The following is a 22,043-nucleotide window of genomic DNA, read 5'->3' as shown; positions in this document are numbered from 1 at the left end:
CGCTCGATGCGGTACATATCCTGATCTACTGCATAAAACGACATCAGCTGCAAAGTTGCTAAAATCATTTTTAATAAACAATAAAAAAATGTATTTTCCAGAGCGTGAGGTTTTCGGTTTAAAGGTTAAAGTAAGCTCGTCTCCGGTAAAGGTTCCCAACGTTTTGACGCTGATTTCGAAACCGTCGACAGGGCATGAATTGCGTACACGTGCATGGAGAGAGATAGAGAGATAGAGAGAGAGAGAGAGTCTTCTAAAATGTAAAACATAATTATGCGATAACCTAAATTAACAACCCTATTTTTAGCTCCACAAGTTTTCGGATATAGGCTGCGGCTCAGTTCATGTAAAACTGTCATACTCGACGTACTACCGAAAAAAAAAAAAAAAAAGGTCTTTCTAGTTCAAATAACAAATGGTGTTACCCGTTCAAATCGTTGTTGATTAACATAACGTTACATTTTCTGTAGGATACGTGTCCTCTGAAGTCTGAACGAAAACTCCTGAAAATGCTGCTGTTATCTGTCCACACTACTTGATTCGTCCAAAAAAACAGCCATAGACCGAAGGAATATTTCGTTCTAGACAAGGAAGAGTTGCAAGTTATTCTTGCCTTTTAACTTAAAAAGCGAATCGTCACGTACGGAAGACCACTTTTTGCACGTGTCTGGACTTACGGTTTTGGATGCTTATCTGATTGCAAGTTATCCTGCAAGGAACTAAAATGCATTTTGTTAAGTTAGCAGTGGCTTCACGTTTTAGTTAATTATTGATCTTCTAGAAAAGTAGAAAATTCACGACGCCAAATAATGCATGTTATCAAGCTATACGTAGACTACGATTTATCTCTTTTTCTTTGGTTTTTGAAACCAAACACAATTCCCTACTATAGACAGTAGGGAATCTATTAGAAGTTATAAAATACTAATCATAAACTTGACCTGCACTAAACTCTCATAACCGGATACTGACTTTAGCCTAAGACAGACTAGTAAGTTACCGCAGCTTTCTTAGTTGTCACTATAAACAACAGACGTTATGTCAAATGGCATTTATTTTTTCAATTATGTTTAGAGTTAGGGCTACAAACGCATGTTATTATCTCTGTTTTGCTTTTCGTAATAAAGATAAAACCCCCTCAGCATAAATAAGTTCAAAATATTTCACCTCTGAGTTTTTCTTAGCTCAATTAAACTGATAATGTTGTATATTTGTTTATTATTAGAAACTACGCCTAGCTCTGCACAGACAGGCTCCACCTTTAAAACAAAAAAAAAAAACAAACAAACGAATTATTGAACACAATGTATGTGAAGTGTGTCGGTAAGGCCACTTAGGACGAAGTTTGGCCTAGAGGGTCTTTCCTGCGGGAAACGGAACGCAGATTTGCACTCGAGATAATAGAGCGGTAATTTCGTTGCTTGCTATCTGGTCCCTCAAGCTTCAATCCGCATATCTTTGAGAATGGGTTTTTCGTGGCCCGAATGATCCGACTATGAAACTATATACTAAGATAAGCCAATGAAAGCGCGTGACTAAAACTATATAAACTATGTCAAACCTGGCTGCTAAGGGTAACACAGGGGTTCTGAAGAAAATCGAAATCTTCTATCGACAGAGGGTTTTGTTAGTTCGGTGTACACCTGTCTCCAGTCTACTGGTTGAATAATTACAGCCAATAACTACCGAAACGCATTATCTCTGCTGGGACACTTCGCAGTATTCGCTTGTTGGTGTAGCACTATACACGGATGAATCGAAAATATCTAACGGCGATCACAGATTTGATCGTTCGTGAAATTTTCTACGAGAGTATATAAAATATCTGTTTTCATACAAAATATGAAAACGCTTTGTTTTTTTGGTCTAGCAGCTGTCAGGCTTTTGAAACTGTCTTCCGTCAGTAAAGCTGATGTGACGACAGACTGGCTGTGCCAGTTTAAACGACTAAAAAATAGGCGGAGGCAGAGTAATATTTCATTGTTGTAGGAACATTTGGAAAAACTGATTACCTTACTTAGTACCTAAACGCAATTGTTCTGATGTAAGCCGTATAAAATCGCAGTAAGAGAACACCTACATACGAATTAATTACCACTGTATGTAATACACGTCAAAAATGTTACAGCCATACTTAGTTAAGGTGTGGCATTTAGTCCTTCAGTATATTTGTTATTATTTTTTCACAGCCATCGCCCCGATGGCCACGATATGATTATCTGTTGAAAAGAGCTGTAAAGTCCGCCGTTTTAACTCTTTTGACCGAATTTTGTACATGCTATTGACTATATAAGTGTTTTTTGTACTTTTTTGTACTCCAAAAATTGTATTTTGTTATTTTTATGAACAAAACTGTTTTGTTAGTATATTTGCTACTCAGACATCGAGCGGAATTACCGGCGGAGATGCCAACGTTAGCCTAAATGGTCGATAATAAGGCATTGGTTATATTTTCATACTTGGCTAGAAACGTATCCAATTTGTTTATGTTTTCCATAGTGAAAAGACGAATGTTCAGGTTTGAAAGACAACTTGCCAACATCTCCTACAGGTTCAGGAGTTCACTACAATTTAATATCTCGATAGTTTTTTTATGAATAGCTTTTATTTGCATGATGAAGCATCAGCACGACGAACTTCATCCAATTTGTTTTATTTTTACTAAGTACGCGTTGGCCTTCATTTATTTAGTCTTCAAGCGATGATATTCTGTTGCGTGCGGTTCGAACCACCAGATTCCCTCTCCGACGAAAATACTTGTATTGCGTTTGGCATTGAGTTTCTGACCCTCATGTGGCGTCCAGCATAAAAGTTCGCGATGCCTTTGAAGCAGGAGGTGATACGTAATGATTGGTATATATCTTCCTTATCCAGCGTGTGTTTCTGGCTATCTAATCCGACAATTAAAATACCAGATCAAGCGAAGTCGGCAACGAGCACTTTCAATACAATCCACGTCTAATGGATGGCGGAATCCTGCTTTCGTTGCAGTAAACAGACGACGTTTTATCAAACAATATTCTATGATATTTAGATAAGTCATTTTTTTAGTTAAACGTACGTTATTGATTTTTTTTATGTACGCGTTTGTTAGACCTTGGGTATAGTTAAACTGCTGAATCATTATTTTTCCTATGTCCTTCATGTGAAAATACTGGCTAGAGCAATTATACCATAGACCAAGCACTCTAACATTGTATAATTTCCTTTAGACCTCCTATAGACCTTTCTACTTACAATAAAAAATGAGAAGGCGTAAATCATTTATTTATATGTAAATTGTGTAGAATGCATGTGTTGCCGAAGTGAACCCTGAACCAATTGTGAGTATATAATACATGCTGTAAGGTCCAAGCTGTAGGTAATTGCCAGCATTCAGTCAAATCGCCTTGGCACTAAAATGGGTACTGACCAGAAATTGCTGATGATACGCGACTGGGTTTTCAACCTAGTCATTGAAATGCCAAAAGATTGACTGCTATCGATCAACACAAACGCTGACCACATATAGGAACAAATGTCAAACCTGCCACTGACGGTCTAGTGACTGCTGAATGACAGCATTGAACAGGTGACGGCTCCAAACCACGAGCAAACAAGCATAGTTCTCTCCGCTAATAATAGTTCCATAAATAGCTTTCGGTCAGTTGCTGTTATTAAGCAATTGTGATTTCTCTGAACGATCTGTCACCTCATCGGATTCTTCTGCTGCGGTTACTAGTTTTCCTGCGCAGCTTCGTACATCACTATCATCTCAGCAGCATTCTCCTCTTGCGCTTTGCTACATGTTTCAGAACTATGATTTACGAAAACTGCTTCAAGTACTGTGGCTTCTGTGTACTTCTAAGTTCTTTCAGAAGTTAAAGCCGTTTTTCGTATCGCGACTACGAACCACTGGTCGAACCCAAGGAAAATACTTTTACTACACGTATGTGTTCACACAGAAAAGTCCTCAGTGTCCCTATTCAGCCCGATAGTCGTTTCCGGACCCGGAAATTATAGCGGCTTTACGCTCCGGTTTCCGATTTTAGTTGACAAGAACGCAGGTAAATTCATATGTAATGCTTTCATTGAACGGATCGGAGCTGCAAGCATCAGTTCCTTCAGGACTTCTTCTGGACCTCTGCATAGCACAGTTAAACAGGGCAGACAGTTGACAAATTGCTGAAGCAATATATGCAAAAATTAAGTGGCTATAAAGTAACGCTTTTGAGAAACAAATTGCTTATACGTTAGATTGCAGCTGCCGCTAACAAACGCTCATTCAGTGGCTGGATGCTATATATAAACACTAACAGTGAAGACAATTATCTCCCTTTTCTTGTTATTATTTAAACGATCTAATAGAAGCCGTGGCAGCTAAATAAGTAATCTTTCGACATATATCTTCAGCCTGTTTTCATTAATTACCACGAAAGAAATATATGTCGAACCATGCTAAAAGCAATACAGAATCATACGGCAAATTCGTTCAATTAGGAATATCTGGGCTGTTCTTCCACACAACGGTTGTTTCCTGCATTGTGGGCTGAAGAAACGTCTTTCTGCCATCCGCATTTCGAAAGTTAGTGGATCCAAACTGATAGATTCGACTGCCAGCTAAAAGTTTTAATATAAATCGATAAAATCGAGGCGCGTCTATGAAATAACAAATAGATATAATCTATGTTATCCGATAGTTTGTTAGGTCAACTGTTCTCAGTGGGACAAATGCGTTTTTGAAAACCAAGGTTTAGCAGTTTTTTTTGTTTTTTTTTTTTATACACAAAAGGTCTTGTACTTTTTTGTCGTATTTGTACTTCTTATCGAAATCACCAATTTTTCAATAACTATCAAATTATGAGAAAGTATAGTGTGCTACTATATGCCTTATAAACACGTTTACGAACTATTTTTATCTAGATGTTTGGGTCAGAAAATGTGTGTTTTATTTCGGAGCATTCGGCCATTTGTAAATAGACGCTTATAATTATAGTGGCTCATTCCCTGCCGTTTGCACGCGAACACCGGTTATAACAACTGCCAGAGCCGGCCAAATGAAAAACGTGACAAACGGTTGTCATAATAGAAATGTCGTTTTGTCAACCGACTGCAAACTTTTCATCGATCTATCTCTTGAAGTAGTAGTAGTAGTAGTAATAAACGACTAATAATATATCGACCGAAATAATTCGACTCTGTAACACTTTATACTGTGTAAACGTAAGGGACGCTACGTACATGTATACATATTTTCTCAAGAAAGCTATTTATTATCTATATTAGATAAAGCGCAAGCTATGCAGTAAATGAAGTCTATGTTTTGTGCGATTTGTACCACAAATTGGCAGACATATCAACGGAAGGTCATCGATAGAAGTTGGGCGACGGGTCAGATCAGGATGCATTCGCTTGTCTGGTTCGTGTGTGTCTTTGTTATTACTGTTAGCTCTACGTCGTTGATTGCTGGCGTCGATGGTCAGATACTTGCCCGCTTTCTTCGACGATGGTCAGGGTCTTCGCATTACGATGACGGCTGGCATGATGACCACGAGGAGTCGGAGTGGCAGCCCTGGACAACGACGAAAACAAAAACTATTATTAAGTAAGTATGGCCACCTACGTAAAAAACGACGATCAATCAAAAACGACAATCATAATGTTCCCTTATGATTAGGAGCGTGCGGCCGCAAATTTCAATGAGCGAACTGCCACGGTTCACTTTGGGACCCAAACTTTTACGATTACGTACACTTCTATATGAAATCCTACGAACAGCTTTACGTACTAAACAAACGTTCGGCGTGTCAAAGAGTTTAACGCTCCTTATAAAACGTTTATTAGCTTGTTTATTGCATTGAGATAGTTAGAGAGGATTACAATGTATTTATGCACCTATTCCATAGGTGGGCGTACAGATTTTGTTTATTATAGTACTTGCTCGAGTTACTACCGAACATTTGTTTATTAGAAAACAAATATTTTTATAGATTATCTTAGCAAAGGTCGTTGTCAAGTTACGCTACTCGATATGCAGAATTCTATTCATTTGTGCATCTGAATTGAATTGAAGTTTGAACTTTGTTGAAGGGACAGCTTACGACAAAACTAGAATCCTTTTTGAATAATTGTATCATTATAAGTATGTGGACGGGCCGTTTCGTAGACGATGTGCTTTTAAAAGTGTTGCGTGCATCTTCCTCGTTATGATATCATACAAATGTACAAAATGCTCCAGTAGAAACCTTGCTCAATAGCTAGGAACAATGCCTATGATAAAAAATCAAACCTGTTACACTGATTGTATTATGATAGAAATAGCACAATAGCGATGACTATTTTATATTGCAAAGATCGATTACTTAGCTAGAAAGGACTATGATCGAAAAATCCTCGCTAAATCTCTAGGGTAGACGTTCTAGCCGGTTGAAGCGTTTTGTGTGGTAGCTTTAACTACTGCATATATAATCGCTGAATTTAGGACAGTACCGGCGTACTGTCCAACCGGGACGTTTCGATCGGTTCGTAATGAACAAAAAACTTGTAAAACCCAACTATCCTACAAGCTTTCTATGATGCCACTAGCTCTGCTGCAATGCTAATGAATCGATTGAAATCCACTTGTCTCATGCATGTCAGGCCAGGCAAAGTTAGATTTTAGTTCCTTCCGATCTGCTTCAGAGGCCAATTCTTACAACCTATATATATATATATATATATCTATATGTATACCTAAAGTTATTTATGTTTATGGAATAAGGTAACGTGCCGGTTCGCCGTTGAATTTATCTAATTGTTTAGTTATTGAACTTGTTGAATTGAACGTTTATTCCATTGGCAGATGCAGACAGGTCTCCTTCTATGTGAGCCACCACTGCCTAGCGGGAGCCTTTGCTTATAGCAGATGTTACGTTAGGTTAAATTTAGTGCGATATAGTTTGAGGTTTGATTGTCTAAGCGCCTCATAACGCAAACCATAACATCTTCATTCTCTACGATGTGTTCAAGTGCAAGTGCGTAAGGGCTTATTGGAATCATTATGCAAAAGCCCATTTCGATTCTCGTAGGTCTTAATTAAAAGTGCTCTCATTTCCGATAGAGCTATTTAACCTAGAGCTTGGACTTGATAGCCACACGCAATCCAGGACCAATCAATCACTATTGCAGCATCTTATAGAAGCCCTTTAATCGAATACGAGCCAGTTGCTCCAAGTACAATCTTTGGCGTTTCGTTACAGGATAAAGCCAGTAATCAAGGTTAAACATGTTGTAAAAGAGATACCCGTCTACAAGACAGTCAAGGTCTACAAAACGGTTCCCGTCTACAAAGAAATACCGGTTGTTAAGGAAGTAAAGGTCGTGAAACATATACATGTCCACAAAAAGGAGCTCGTAGACAGCCCTCCTAAAGGATGGGAGGAAGCTGTTCCAGAAACGCAAGGTGGATATTACGGTGAGGGTACGTGTTAACTACAATTCGAATTTTAAACATGGAACTTTATGCCGATATCGTTTCGTGGTCACATCAAAAAAGTGTGATACTTTTATTTGGTTAGTAACATAAATTGTTTGATTATATTATTATCGATGTTTTAGAATTTTACGCCTAGTTTTACTTACGTTTGTATTATACTTTCAGAAAAAAAGTATTCATCAAGATAGATACATTTGATAAGTATAACTTCGATTTGAGAATTTTATCTTATTGCTTACTATTCTCAATCTAAAATGAAGTTGAGGACGTCATTTAAGTAAAAATCGAAGAGTTATAGAATAAGATCTTCTTCCAAGTGTAGGACTTTTGATGATCGTAACCACTGTCGAAAGGTGCAATGTGTATCGTTTAATACCTCAAAGCGCCAGCGTTTGTGCTGTACAATGCAATTTAAACACATGTTTGAGCTGTGAGCATTCGTTGAATGAGGACACACGGCTAGCATCATTTAGTGGATTATTCACACTAGGGTTAGTACTACGCTTGTGCTAGTAGACACTACTCTGTAACAATCATAACTGGCGTCCACCAGTTTTACTATGCACGTGCATGCCGTTCTTTGAGAGTTGTTCATTGGATGATTTCTCCGACGTCCATCCGTCACGTGTCAATTTAATTTCGTTACCTATGACCACGCTGACCTGCCACTGCGGATGGGAAAATGTATGTCTGGGTATACTTCTGCGGTACGCTTGCTCGGGGCCATGACTGCCACGGCGTGAACTCTGCAGCTAAGCACGCTCCTCACGATCTTGTAGGAAAAGTTCACGGTGGAACAGTAAAAGATTCGGGTAGCGGAGCGCACCATCAGTGGCCTGCCAATGCAGAGGATCGAGAGAAGATTTGGAGTGAAAAAGGTTGGCAGACGAAGGAAACGCCAACGTATGCCACGACAACATCGTCGTCGGCAACACATTCGACCGGTAGGCAATTGCCGTCTTTCAGTCTTTATACCTTCATTTCATTGCATCTAATCTAATTTAGCGGTCACTTCTGCATCTACTCTATTAATAAATAGTACTGTCGATTAATCTGAAACGCAAAATTAGATCAGCGCATAAAGCGTAGCTAGTGATCATATACAAAATAGTATCCCACTGCAGTCATTCTTTTCAACTAAACAAACAATTTGTCGAGACTTTCGAGATGTCAGATTAGCAGGCAATTCTCTGGTGAAAATCTGGTATTTAATAAACTGAGTTTTTCCAATGTGTCGTCGTCGTCGTCGTCGTCCCCCGGACTCTTGAACCCATTAAGTCCGTTTTTAAATAGCTTCCACGTATGTTTTTCGCTTAGTTCTGGCTAGTCGATCTCAATTCTATCGAAATGGGTCTCGCTTTAGATGCAAACCTCCTTCGTTGCAAACATTTTATGCTGCGTTTTCCTCGAGAATTGTGGTCGTGGCCAGACTACTCCTTAATGGGTAACAATGGAGGTTGCGAATCAAGGTAGACGGGTCCGTGAATTACGCGAGGAGAAAATAAATCGGGCCAAAGACAAGGTTTTATCTTAGCTGGAGTCGATATTCAATGGTTAAATGCCTCTTTCCGGACTCCACAGGAAAGAGCACTGGAGGAAAAGCCAAATATAGTTGTCCAAGTAACTTGAATTCACACCAGATAAGATTTCAGCCTAAAAAGATCTTTAACGTCAGACCGCTAAACAGCTCTGCTCAAGAGGACTGAGCACGGAACAGCTATCGTAGATGTTTGGGTATACAGCTGAAGGCAGGCATTGTCGAACGGTAACAAATCTGCTCTTCCAAGCAGACCACAACATAGGCTAAGCTTCTCTCTATTTTTGTACGATACCTACCATCTAGGACTCATAGTTTAACACTTCTGATGATTGACATAATGGTATAGTGTAAATCATCAATTACGGTTCGTAACAGGTTTTTAGCCTTTAGCAACGGACATAGCACATCGCGTTTTTTCAATGCGATTTTAAGATCTGTCCGTTTCTAAACTGAGAGCGACAGTACCATGCTCCAACTTCCAAGCTAGGCTACATCTAAACAATGCATAAATTCTATTTTATAATTTCTGTATGTAAATGTAAGGCTGTTTGTTACTTTGAATCGTTCTCTCGTGACGTTTACATTTGAGAAGAAACCAAATCCTCCAGTTAATATGTATCAGTATCATGGTCCCTTAGTTTGTTTAAATGGTGATTTAAGCAGCTGCATAACACACTCTCAGCCGGCAAATGAGATTTGCAGTACGATACTTCGGTGCGTCATAATTAAGCGTTCGAGAATTTTATATGAGGTTTTGTTATATGGCATATCTTACATACATATACAATATTATTAATCCTTACTCGACTGGTGACCTCAATTCCTCCGAAAAGTCTTTTGATTTCAAATTAGCGTTCAATACGTTTAACAATAGGATAAATAATTTTCGCAGTCTATATATTCGGCAAGTGCTACAATGTGTTGAGTATTACGTGTTAGACGAACTATATAGAAAGGCTTATTGGAATATCGACAAATATTTCCTTGGTAAATAATCAACACTTTAAAAGGCCACGCAATATTGACCTTTTTTTATATTTTCTTTAGGCGGTGGCTGGGAGAACGGAAACGGAGGCTGGAAAACGGAATCAACTATCGAGGGTGCTGATAGTGGTAAACATTGGCTCCCACCTCGGGGCTGGGTACCTCCTCAGGGATGGCAGCCCCCTCCAGGCTGGCAACCGCCTCCCGGTTGGAAAGAATGGTACATATGCTATTATTATTATTATGATTATAGATATGTCGTCAATTTTGGCGCCCTTTAAGTCTAAACCCTATCATAAACTTTCTGGTTCATCGCATTAAAGTTTTTCTCGCATTATTTAGTAGTAGGGTTTGAAGTTTTTCATTTTCGAAAAAATTCGGTCTGTGAAAAAATTTACTAATAGCCGGTCTTTACTCAAATTCCGAATAGATTACTGTTTATTGTCAACACATGGATACCACGAGAGTACACTATCTTCTACCACTCTTTACGTGCATTCTCTAAATAATTGTACAATCAAAATGTATTTTTTTGTTAAGTAATTATATTTATAATGCTGCTTTTTGTATTATTTACAGGGTCCAGAAGCGTAAATCAAGTAGAAAGGGAACTGTCTCCACACGACCCCTGAATATTAAGGATAGGCCGTAGGGTACGACAAATGAGCTATACATAATGTCTGCTGCGTAAATACTAAGTTATATACAAATGTTAAATGAGAATTACAAAATAGCGGTTTAAATACAATATAATGTAAGAAGGAAAACAAAAATCCTAAACCAAATAGTGACTCTTATTTCTCTAGCAGATAATATTGTCTCTGTTAGCAATTACTGTATCCGCAAAGAGACAATTGCGCCATTGTTGAAGAAGCTTACTTGTAAAAATGAATGGAACTATACATATATATATATATATATCACCGATGCAACATACTACTTTACATAACAGAGCAAGTAAATACCGTTAGTCTCCACGTGTTTGTATATTTATTGCAAACGTTTACCCTTTTGACTTGAAAGCTTCAGTATTCAATGCATATAATCTGGATTAAAAAATTTAATCTATTAATTATATAAAATTGTTGGTGCAGTATCTTCAAAGAGAATAGCGATAAAGCACAGTTAAAAATAACAAAAAAAAAAGATTTGCTTTAATAATAATAATAATAAGGTATAAACAAGTCCTGAAAAAATGTTATATTATCTTTACATTGTATATTGTATATCTGGTACGCTTTATGTGGATATATTGTATCTAGATAACTACCATGAATGTCATTCATCTGTTCTACTATTTCTACGGGATGGTAAATACCAGCTTATTTTTCTGGTATCCTAACTGCTAGACTACGTAGTTTTTTTTACGATATAGCTTTATTTTAACATATAGCGAAAACGCGAGCTCCAACAGTTACCGAAAATATTATATATAGCAAAAATATTTTAGTATATATATGGATACTTTTTTTAAGTGATTTTTTGTCTTAATTTCGACGCTATTGTCATAATTGCTGTGTTCCAAAAAAAGTAAAATGTGTCCTTGTATTGCTTCGTTCCATGCTTCAAAAAACTAGACTTCTGGAGCAATGCTTAACGATTGGATCAGACGTAAAACTCGAAAAAATTTATTTAGGTGGTTTTTACCGAAATTCCAGGATACATTGTGTATATACACAGAAAACAAACCTTCTGTGATGTTATTTCTAGAAAATTTTTATCTAAACAAAATACAATTTTGTCTAATATAGTATTTACAATTTATTAAACGAAATTCTCATATAATTGAGCAAAAACATATTTAACTCAATTCAACTCCTATGATTTGCGAAGCTTTACGACATTTCCACGCAGAATCTATAATCTGAACTGGTCAAATTTGAATGAAAAACAATTACGTATACTTGCCTGCAAAGTTTAATTTTCAGTTTGGAGCATGATTAAAGGATTTTTTAGAGAAGAATTTCTAGGTTAAGTTGCGCAGGTCATTATCCTTACGCAGGATATAACTTCACAATCTACTCTGATGAAGTACATGGCGACTGCGGCTGTTGTCATATTAATCTGAGTTTCTATGACCCTTCGACAAACAGGGTTTAAGAAGCCCAAATTGATACAACTATGACTATAGTTGATCAGACGCAGTCATAAAGAGCTTTGCAGGTAGTATAATTGCCTGTCTGATATTCTCGTCGTCTTTAAGATGCTGCCCTTAAGATGCTTAGGCAAAATCTTCTAGAGAAGGTCTCAAGCGCATTCTTCGATAAAATGAACCAAATTATACATAACATCTGTGGACCGCTATAGCCTCTCGTATCAGCAGCCTCTCTCAGGAACTTAAAGGTTTCCGCTTGCAACTCTTTTATTTTTATTTAGAGCTTATCAAATCTCTTAAGAATTTTTAGGTGCCTATTCCATCTGACGGCTAGAACTATCGAAATCTCTTTTTTTTTTTGTAGGTTTCTGCTAAATTTTGAAAAGTTTATCAAATACTACAGAGAGACGTAACGGCTTTCCGAATACAATTGATAACAGTCTTCCGTACTCACCGTTACAAATTGCTAGCACGTTTTTTTGGATATGCTCTTGAAGTCTAAATTAATACACAGATTTGTGCGTAGTATCTGTAGCATCTGCAATACAGCCTTTTCATCCCACGGTGGAAGCATAGGCCGTGGTTCGGCTGCACCTGTAGATTCACCCGAAGAGCGTAGCCGGCATTATAATCTATGGACAAGGTACAGTTCGATCCTTTAAGCGTCCGTTAGTAAGGCGATATGCCTAAAAACATATACTTCACAGAAGCAGCAATACTTTGAATAACTGGAGACCCGTTCGCCCGCCGATAAATAATGTCAATTATACATGTGGATAAAAATTTCGGTGGCTGCCCCAATTGGCCTCTCGGATGGCGCCCATAAATCATTGCTCGGACATGTTTGCGTCAAAAAATACGATACCATGCGCAGCGCCCTTTCCTTGCCGCAGCATGAGAAGAATAAATCTTAATACAACGCGATTGTCACCAGTCTAACTATAGCCTACAATGAGCATACAAAATGCGCAGTCTTTGTGGTGCCATGTTTGACGGCATTATTTCATAAATGTTTACGTGTTGATACACTTCCAGCCCAGTGGAGACACTGTATTCTGTTCGCGATATACAAAATGGAAGGGTAACCTAGTGACGTAGGAACAGTAAAGAAAAATGTTTGTTATAAGCTGCTTACGGACTTGCTAATTTATTGAACAGTTACTAAAAGAGCGTACACGCCATCCCAACAAAGCAACATGGGTTTTGGAGGGAAAGCTCTATAGCAACGGCATACAGGATCCTGTTTGCAGCGTCCAGAAAGCACTGGCCACCTCACGCAACTCGCTGTATGCGGTGTTCGTTGATTTCAGGGCAGCCTTCTAATCAACGTCCACGAACAAGCTTATGCTCACGCTAGTCAAAGTGTGTGTCTTTATGCCTTCTTGCTGCGATCTGTAGGGGAACAGAATAACTGTCGATGACGGATGAGGAGCCGAACTCTCGCCCTTAAGCAGCAACTTAAGACCGTTTTTATTCTTTATTTTATTGAAGATTCTAAATAAAAGAACCAAGGCAATCAGTCGAAATCATCTTGTATGCAGACGACCTTGTCGCATACTGGTCGAAGAGGTTCCAAGTACAGCAAGCTCTAGTCTGGTTTCACGCAGCAGTCACAGATTTGGGACTGACCATTTACCTAACCAAAACGGAGGACACGAATATTAGAAAGAGGGACAAGACAACGGCGATTGGCATTTTATACCTCGTCAGGTAGCCTCTTGCCTATGAAAATCGATTTCAAGACATGGCGTTGCCGAGCCCCGCAGATGATAGAAGTTCTCCTACGCACGCCACCGAAAAATGCAAAAAGGCAGTGATAGCCGCACGGCGACCAAATCTCCTAAGAGCTTGTGCCAAGCAACCACGTTCACTTTGTAACTAACGACCCGCGTCATTTGAGAAGATTTTACAGCGAAGAACTTTGGACAGTGAAATAGTGGCAAAGCTCCCTTACTCAAAAGAGCACTGGAACTACACTTAGGGTCCTCCTCCTCCACTGAAAACTGCTTGTCGTGGGACTAAATACGGCGCCCTTGCTTTTCAGCAAGTAAAATGCTGAAGTTAATTTCTTTGTGGTGAGCTTGTATCGAGGTTCTAGTCTTCTGACAGTGCGTTTTACGTCCGCCCTTATCAAGGTCGATTGGACAAGAGCATGAAAGGCTTTTCGATAGCTTAGCCCAAGAACAATTACGACTTTGCAGCGGGTTTATCCCCTCTGTATGTCACACTTTGTTTTGATAGTGTCCTTGCTTGACGTTCAAGATGGATGCCAAATGCATTTTGCATGCACACTAGAGATGCTTGGTGCAACAATAGTGCTTGAAGATTCCACAAACTGAAAACAGCACAATATATCAATTGTAATTAAAGTGAAGCACGGCTGGTGATAGCTTATACCTGAATCTCATGGGTCAGACCAAGAATACTATTTATTCTGAAAATTACTGTTGCCAGCAGGAGATATGATAATTCGTTGCTAAGTGCTACTTGGGTATTCTCATATGAGAGGCCAAATACTTTATACTATTTATGCACACGGGCCCTTGCGTTTTGCTTCGCGTTTGTCCAGCCATTGATTAATTTATCATATGGTCCTGATGCAACGACAAAATCTGAACACAGATTTTATCATCATTTTCAGCATCGGACGGCTCACTATGCTGTAAATTAAATTGGCATAAAATCTAGTTGCTTTTGACAGGATCCAGTATGAACAAAGGTTTTCACGTCATTTGTCGGGATCGTACAGCTACCGACGCTATAGCCTTGATGAGAATACAGCTTAATAAAGTAAACATTTTGAAGGTGGGCCTTGACGTCCTATTTGTTTTTGTTTACTTCATTAGATATATTTAGATAGAATAGAGGATAACATATTCCGGTACAGATGTTCACGTCTTTATACCTGTCATGGTGTTTACTAAACCTAGAAATATGCAGCTGGATATTGGGCGTGGACATTCTTCGTTCTGCTCTGCTCTGGAAAACAATGGATACAGCTTAATGCTTGATGCAAACTTCTGCATTCGTATAAGTATTCACTTCTTCGTTACTGATGTAAACGGAAATGTTTAACTACTCTTGATGAAAAATATCCATCTAATTTGTTATATCTAACGTACTTCAGAAAAAGTTAGCTTCAAGTGGCCGCTGCACGGGGGGACGATTCACATTAGACGAAATAGCATATACTTAATTTTAGCAGTATGTATATAGTAGGTTTAGCAGTATGTAGTATAGGAGGTAAACAGTAGTAAGCGACCGGCAAACTATAGGATAAGATACTCGATATGGCAATAAGCTTACAGGGGCGTTTTAGGCACGAGAAACAGAACTGTACAACCCTAACTTCTAAAACGCATCTTAATTAGCACGCGTAATTGCGTATGCCACTTAGCTGCCTTGTTCCATAGGTTTATATTATACTCGAATGGTATTGTCCTAGTGATCAGCAGAAGGTGTGTAATGATAATATATTTCGATTGAGAGAATTAGGTTGTTTGTTTATGTTTTCCTAAGCAACTTCATAGAAAACAGCGTAATTGAGTTATGCATGCGTTTATTAACCATGCACAAAGCTGTTTCGGCGATTGTGGCACTACTAATATGGACATTAATGAGTCCTTATTTTCTGAGAGGCTAAGAGGTCTCTCGACAGAGCCTAGCAAAACGCATTTCGCCGTAATTTAGCAGACGATTTATATGCATTAGGTAGTTCCTATGTCGAGCTGAAATATTCTATAATATTTAAGCTTCAGTAACCCTTACATGCTGTTGCTGTTCGATGCATCTATTATTACGATGACAACATTAAGTGACGTTTCTTTACAAAACTTTTCCATAAGATAGAAAAACGTTGGAGTTTTTCGCTTTCAAAAACAAAAGGGTCTTTTAGATTTTCAAAAAATTTAGAGCCTAGATGCCGGCTAAAGTGAACGAAAAACATGGAAAAGTATGGCTTCTTATCCTTTTTTCAATATCTCACTCGGCAATACGCGATCACAATGATATGTTCTACACGGAATCGTTACTATTGCGAGCAGTGGCGTGTCTACGTCGATGTGAAACAGCGAAGGAAATAGATAACTCCAGGAGGTACTTCAGAATTAAGCCAATTCTCTATTCTGAAAATATGCTATTTCCCGTTTGGTGGAATTTGTGGGGTTTTAATGTAAACGCTAGAAAATGCCTTAGACAAAAAGGTTGGTCAACAAGAACCTGTATATATATATATATATATATATATATATATGTATGGGTCAGGTGCGTTAAGGAAACGAAGCTATCCAAGAGAAAAGGCGCCACAGATGAGGCAGAGATCAGCCTGCTCTATAAGTGTGTTTTCCTTGTGTGGCAGTGCTGTATTGTATAAATGTATCGAAGTAGAGAATTATAGTAGCGAAATTCAGCATCGATGAGACATTTACAATAATTATGAGCATTTTACAATTCACTAGTAGGTTTGCGCTTACTGATGAATAGGATTTATCATAATTCATATCTTCGAAATATGGCATTCACTAGTACCATCTTCTTTTTCTAACTTGTAAACTGGCGCGCGCAATTTAAATCTTTAAAGTACGTATCTGAGGTTTTAATTGTTAATTTAATTCTAGTTTAGTTCGCATTAAGGTTCACTGTCTCTCCCTCCCTCCCGAGATGTACGAAATCGTATTATCTCTGATATTAGTGCGCAATTGATGATAGTGAGGAGGTTGCGAGAAGCGAAGTTAAATTGCCAAGAGAAGAGGTAAATTGAGAACTGACGAAATGGTCGACCAACTTTCAAGGCTATGTTATGTGGAGGAAAGCTTGGTGGAGTAACGAAAGGGTACCGTTATCGCTGAAGCTGTCCAATTACTCGTGGCCTGAGTAATGCATCAGAGCCTTCGGAACGGTAGCAAGTGCTTACGGGTGGTCGAATAAACGGCGGAAGAATGATTATAGACTTTTGCCGAGTCCAGCTCAGTACAAATTTAAAGTCTCCTATGGACACTACGGCGACGCGGGATGACTTTAAGGCTTATCTGTTCAGCAAGTTTTTGCGGGAGACACCATCTAACGTAAAAAAAAATATTCTATGCAGGTCTGAGGAGGTGATAAAAACCCAAGAGAAGCGGTTTCTGTTCCAGCGTGTCGGGTTGCGTCTCAAGCTCAAAGCGTTTCTGGAAGACATCGAGGAATTGTGTAAACCGCGTAAGCTGCCTGACTTTACAGCCTTCGGTAGGCCTGCATGCAGTTCCCGAATGCACTAAGATGTAACTAAAGCCAAGCCAATTCGTCGAGATAAATGAGACTAGGCTAGAATCAGCCAGCGTGCTAACAGCCCTGAATTCTAAATTTGCGTTCCAAACAGTCTCTTGCAAACTAAGTGTTTCAGCAGTCAGTGAAAAACAGTCAGATTCGATGCATTCGCATGGCACAGAACAGAGTCCCTGTGCCCGATGCTAAGTTTTCGAAGGCGCCTGCGATAGACTCAAAAAGGACCTGAGCCGAGTGAGGTCCAAAACTTCATCTGAACGAGATATCGTTGGACTTGTCGAGACAAACGTTCCTAGGTATGAACTTACGACGGAGGCCACCTGTATCGAGTCAAAGGAACACTGCGCGATTGCGAATTGTGCTGCTTCAGGCTGAAGCCGCGATTATGTTCTTCCCCTGCGGAAAGACAGGTGGATACGCAGTAGAAATAGCCCAGAGCCCGGATAGTTTTGATCATATATTAGGGCAAATACATGGGTGGTGCTGCAGAGTGTAAGGTCTTAGGTAATTCCGTCGTTATTGTTATGTACGAATTGTGGAGTGAATAGGTACTAGTGCTAGTGCGTCATCATGTAGTTTTTTTTTAGTATAAAGGGATTTTATTTACGTTTATTCGTTGTTATGAGCGCATTGAGTGGCCTGCTTTATCGAAACGAAGAGAAGAGAAGGCACGGTCAGTAAGGAACGCTATCTAAGGTCGCGGAGAAACAAAATAGAAATCTAAAAGACTAACTGAACTATCTAGCTACGATCAAAAGCCTTAAGATGTAATATATACACGTATATGCACGTATATTCCCGAGAGTCTAGATTTCTATCGCCGTTTTCCCCAGTTACGTAAACCGCTCGGTTTGCCGTCTAAAGGCTTAGCGGTCGTTCGTATATCAATGCCATACCACAACTGCGGGTTATTCTAGATAAAGTTTGTCTCACTTCAGCTGTGTGTTCCGCACGAGTGCGTCCTACATTTCCCAACTGCAGCAACAATCATTAATTTCTAGTTTATTAAAGCAGAAGAATTAATCCTCCAGCCACTAAAAACAGTAGAAAAACAAAACACGCTACTCCATTACGCAAGCCATTGTCTTTAAGATTACAAGAAAACGTTAAATCGCGTTTATTGTTTTTTTTTTTCTTTTTATCGGAAAGTTACATTAAAAGGTTCTTAGTTCATTTTCAGCCGTTTCAACCGACTTTTTCGATTCAAAGTGGGAAACTTCAGTTTGAACGAAAACATCATTGCAGTTGGCATAAAGCTCCTTTCTAAACAGCACAACGACCCACTTTACGACCGTATTGAAAGCCGCTTTTAGATGTAGCGAGCTTTCTTTTTATGAAGAGATCACACTTTTTGCTCAAGTGTGTCAAAGATACTCAAGACAGTTCGTGATACCACATAAATAATACAAGTATTTCCATACCGATTCATTTAAAAAGCTTCTAAAAACTATCAGTATCCCAATGTATTTGCAATAATTTATGTTAGAAAAATTATAATCGTTCTGCCGATTTACGCAATTGTTTCGCTAATCTCTATTTTCGGGTTTTTATCAAAATTACATTTTGCGTTGCCTGAGAAGGATTATTTTTTCACTCCCAGGTGTCGATCCATTTATCGGAATATGTAGCTTCTGGAAGAACTTATATCTGATATATAACTTTCAGTTTTCACTTGAACGCTCAATTCGGCTAAATTACGCAAGCTATTCGCGTTTTCTGCGTAAGCTCCTTTTGATATAGAACCACTTACATTGACCCAATTAAACTGTAGTTTTTTTTCGACATGTAATGTAATAGTGTGACGCAACAAAAGACGAAAAGCTTAGTAGATTAAAACAGAGTATTAAAGTGTCCGATTGGACAGTGTGGTAACATTTCCCTTACCACGTTTTGTTCGCTGTATATAAAAACGCGGTCACGGAAACAAATCCTCATTAGAATTGGTCATAAAATTGGCAACCGATCGTTAGCTAGCGTGCGATCTCTCGTTCGATTTAGGTTTTTTTTCTGTCTCATTTGTTAATAAGACCCACACTAATTGTTCGCTGAGATAGCCAAGCTGAGGGCGTGAAACAGCAATTTAGAAGTACGCTACATGTTAATTACTAAGTTCCTCAGTGTCTGAGCTACTTTCGTGTTGAATGCTATTGGATATCGACATTTGGAAAAGTGAAGTAATTACAAGGGATACCCACGAACTGGCGTTTCGTCTCCAACCGCGTGACTGGAATCATCGGTTTGAGGCCTATTTTTCCAGTGGGGTCTCCTGCTTCCATTTGCGACAATCTGTAAAAGTACGCCGCGACGATATCTCAATAAGTACAATGCGTAGGATCCGTCTTTTCGTCATTATGGTAATCTTGAGTCAGCTGGTAGCTGTGTCGTGGGCCGGTTTAAGTGACAAGATTTTTAGGAAAGCGGGAGTTCCACTACTTGCTGCAGCGGCCGGTGGGGCCAGCCTTGGAATAGTTTATGGAACGCTTTTGGGTCAACGCCATCAGACCCAAAAAGGAGGACACTATCATCAGTACAATTCTTACAAAGGCATATAGTAATTTATTACTATTAATTAACTAAAACTTCAGTTGTTTAACTTTAACACGGAGCAGAATACCTGAAAAGGTGTGTGTGTGTGTGTTTTTTTAGGTAATATAACCCTTGTGTTTTCTGCATTAAATGAGTTTGTTAGACACATGCCAAGCTGCCATAGGTGGCGCAATATGTGGCCATGCTCGCGCGTTGTCTCTCTATGCAACAAAGTCCCCTAAGGTACAATACGTATGATATAGATATTTCATACGAACTCAAATCTCGAACCAAAATTGAGAGCCATGATAGCCTACACCTTGTTTTGTGACCCGTTTATCCAGGAAAAATAAAAAAAAAACATTCTATTTCTGTTTCAGTCCGTTTCTAGTTGATAAATATGTGTAACAAACGTTATAAGTAATTATTTAAGAACGATATACATGTATGAGTTCATACGAGTTTATCGTATACGTAAAAAAGTTCATAAAGCTATGTGTGACAATGGTCATGCTCGCTAGAATAGATTGCCTGCTCGTTCCTATTACGGTGCAACCATATGCATACGATCTGTATGCGATAAAATATCATTTTATGGATATATCAAATATTCAAATAAATGAAAATTAGATTGTTTTGTTAGCGGCTTTCATTTTTTGACGACTGGAAGGCCCTAGCCCCGGTCAAATATCCTAAATAAGAAAAAAGCTGTATTCGAGTATAGAATCTTGATAATAATGTTCAGGTGGCTACAGGTCCAGGCCATCCATTTGAAACAATGCTCAACCGTAGTACCGAATTATAATTACATTGCATAGATTATAAAACGTGATTTCCAAGTTTGTGTCTTGCAACAGATGGCATCTTGATTTTTTTCTAGTCGTCCAAGTAATGTCTGTTGTTTTCTAAGCTTGATATATTGTTCTGTTTATTTGTTAGTCACCTAGACAAAAGTATTTACCTAAACTATAGCTAGCACTTAAAAGGCTTGTTGTAAGTTTCCGCACACTTTGTAGGACTTCCTCTTTACTGCGTATCCCATCAGTTCGACTATTTTTTAGGCCATTTATCGACACCTAAAAGCTGTTTTCGTTCAATTAGTATTTAATGCAACGCTATCGAGTATACATATGTAATAGTACATACCACATAGATGTTTGTTCCACGCGGAGACGTAGAAACGCACGGGAAAGTAGCTGGAGTTTAAATATAGCCTTTAGAGGAATTGAGACCCACAGTGAAACACGATGCTGCTCGGAAGCCCACCATACGATTCGGACTAACCCGGACTGCCCAGCCTCCTTCCACCTCTCTCGCCTGTTGTCCTTGGTAACACATGATGCAGAGGATTGAGATACCTGAGACAAAACGGACTGCTATTCCTCGCGTGTCGGCACTATGGATGACTTCGATGGTACGTTTATACCGGTTTATGTACGATTTAACTTGAAAAGATATACAGGACATCCCTAGTGTTTTTTTTCATAACTTTTATTCATTTCAGCCTTCTTTTTTAAACATTACTTATACAACAAGAAATAGTAGGTAGCTTAATTATAGGGCTTCGTCTGACACTGGGTCTGGCGTTTATGTTCAATAGTGGGCATCTATTGCAGAAGGTGGCAGAATTGCCTTTTTTTTTTTAATTGGGCAGATAAGCCGACTATTTTCAATTGCGCTCTATTCTCGTTACTTTCAATTCCAGCATACATGACCACTTCTGGTGTAAGAGCTGGAAAAATTGCGTGCCTACGTGCCTATATATACGGAGTAGTATCAGTTGGAGCTTCATCCGCTCGAAAGATAATCGAAAATGTTCACCCTGACGTACAGTTCTACCAGTCGAATCTTTTCACAGTATGAATCATACGTTTCTTAGTAGAAAATGGCACTTTCTTCAAAGTACGCTCTGACACTAACATTGAAGGACAAGCTTGTCAACCTCAATTGCCAGTAAAACCGTACCATCCTATAAACGCGCGTTGCCTAATTCATTTGTCTACTTAAATGTTTTCAAATATGTCATTATTTAAACCCTCTAACAATTTTCAGTAATACGAAAAGTCAACAGAGACCACATTAGTGCTACAGCATGCAAAAAAAGTGAGCAATCGTACCAAATGTTATATTGGACGATGCTTAGACTTAAGCAAAAAAACCTTCAATACTTCCAAAAATGTCAA

General features: G+C 38.8%; 2 protein-coding genes and 1 long non-coding RNA gene across 11 annotated transcripts in view; 2 read left to right on the top strand and 1 right to left on the bottom strand.

The window, feature by feature from the left end:
* Positions 1–5,381: 5,381 nt before the first annotated feature.
* On the top strand, positions 5,382–10,954 carry LOC111247713 (uncharacterized). Of its 5 annotated transcripts, none has more exons than XM_022798977.2 (5): positions 5,382–5,584; positions 7,218–7,432; positions 8,233–8,397; positions 10,041–10,197; positions 10,557–10,954. In XM_022798977.2, exons 1-5 carry the CDS (start codon positions 5,382–5,384, stop codon positions 10,627–10,629), a joined length of 813 nt encoding a protein of 270 aa, XP_022654712.1. In that variant the 3' UTR covers positions 10,630–10,954. The 5 variants fall into 5 exon arrangements, with proteins under 5 accessions (XP_022654712.1, XP_022654710.1, XP_022654711.1 ...); XM_022798975.2 differs by having other exon boundaries at positions 8,206–8,397; XM_022798976.2 differs by having other exon boundaries at positions 7,218–7,438.
* LOC147757203 (uncharacterized) lies at positions 5,434–21,206 on the bottom strand. 2 transcript variants are annotated; one of them, XR_015323381.1, is made up of 2 exons: positions 21,007–21,206; positions 5,434–5,551 (listed from the first exon to the last, which is right to left on the bottom strand). It is a non-coding gene; the product is annotated as an uncharacterized LOC147757203 (long non-coding RNA). The 2 variants fall into 2 exon arrangements; XR_015323380.1 differs by lacking the exon at positions 21,007–21,206 and adding an exon at positions 19,530–19,752.
* LOC111247321 (uncharacterized) overlaps positions 21,202–22,043 on the top strand; it is a 16,058-nt gene continuing 15,216 nt past the window's right edge. For 2 of the 4 annotated variants that reach the window (XM_086983104.1, XM_086983103.1), the window contains exon 1: positions 21,209–21,274. In XM_086983104.1, coding sequence (XP_086839230.1) covers positions 21,259–21,274 — 16 coding nt within the window. In that variant the 5' untranslated portion in view covers positions 21,209–21,258. Of the gene's footprint in view, positions 21,275–22,043 lie in introns of all 4 variants that reach the window. The other 2 variants (XM_086983105.1, XM_022798083.2) reach the window with 2 other exon arrangements.

The sequence above is a fragment of the Varroa destructor genome, unplaced genomic scaffold (genome assembly GCF_002443255.2).
Source record: "Varroa destructor unplaced genomic scaffold, Vdes_3.0 BEIS01000003.1, whole genome shotgun sequence".
NCBI classification, from domain to species: domain Eukaryota; kingdom Metazoa; phylum Arthropoda; class Arachnida; order Mesostigmata; family Varroidae; genus Varroa; species Varroa destructor.
The sequence above is the reverse complement of the archived record's forward strand: the minus strand, read 5'-3'. Positions and strand labels throughout refer to the sequence as shown.

Coding starts and splice junctions, on each gene's coding strand:
- LOC111247713 (XM_022798972.2), top strand. CDS start 5,382: ATGCATTCGCTTGTCTGGTTCGTGTGTGTCTTTGTTATTACTGTTAGC. Junction 7,439..8,205: donor AGGTGGATATTACGGTGAGG/GTACGTGTTAAC, acceptor TGAACTCTGCAG/CTAAGCACGCTCCTCACGAT. Junction 10,198..10,556: donor CCTCCCGGTTGGAAAGAATG/GTACATATGCTA, acceptor TATTATTTACAG/GGTCCAGAAGCGTAAATCAA.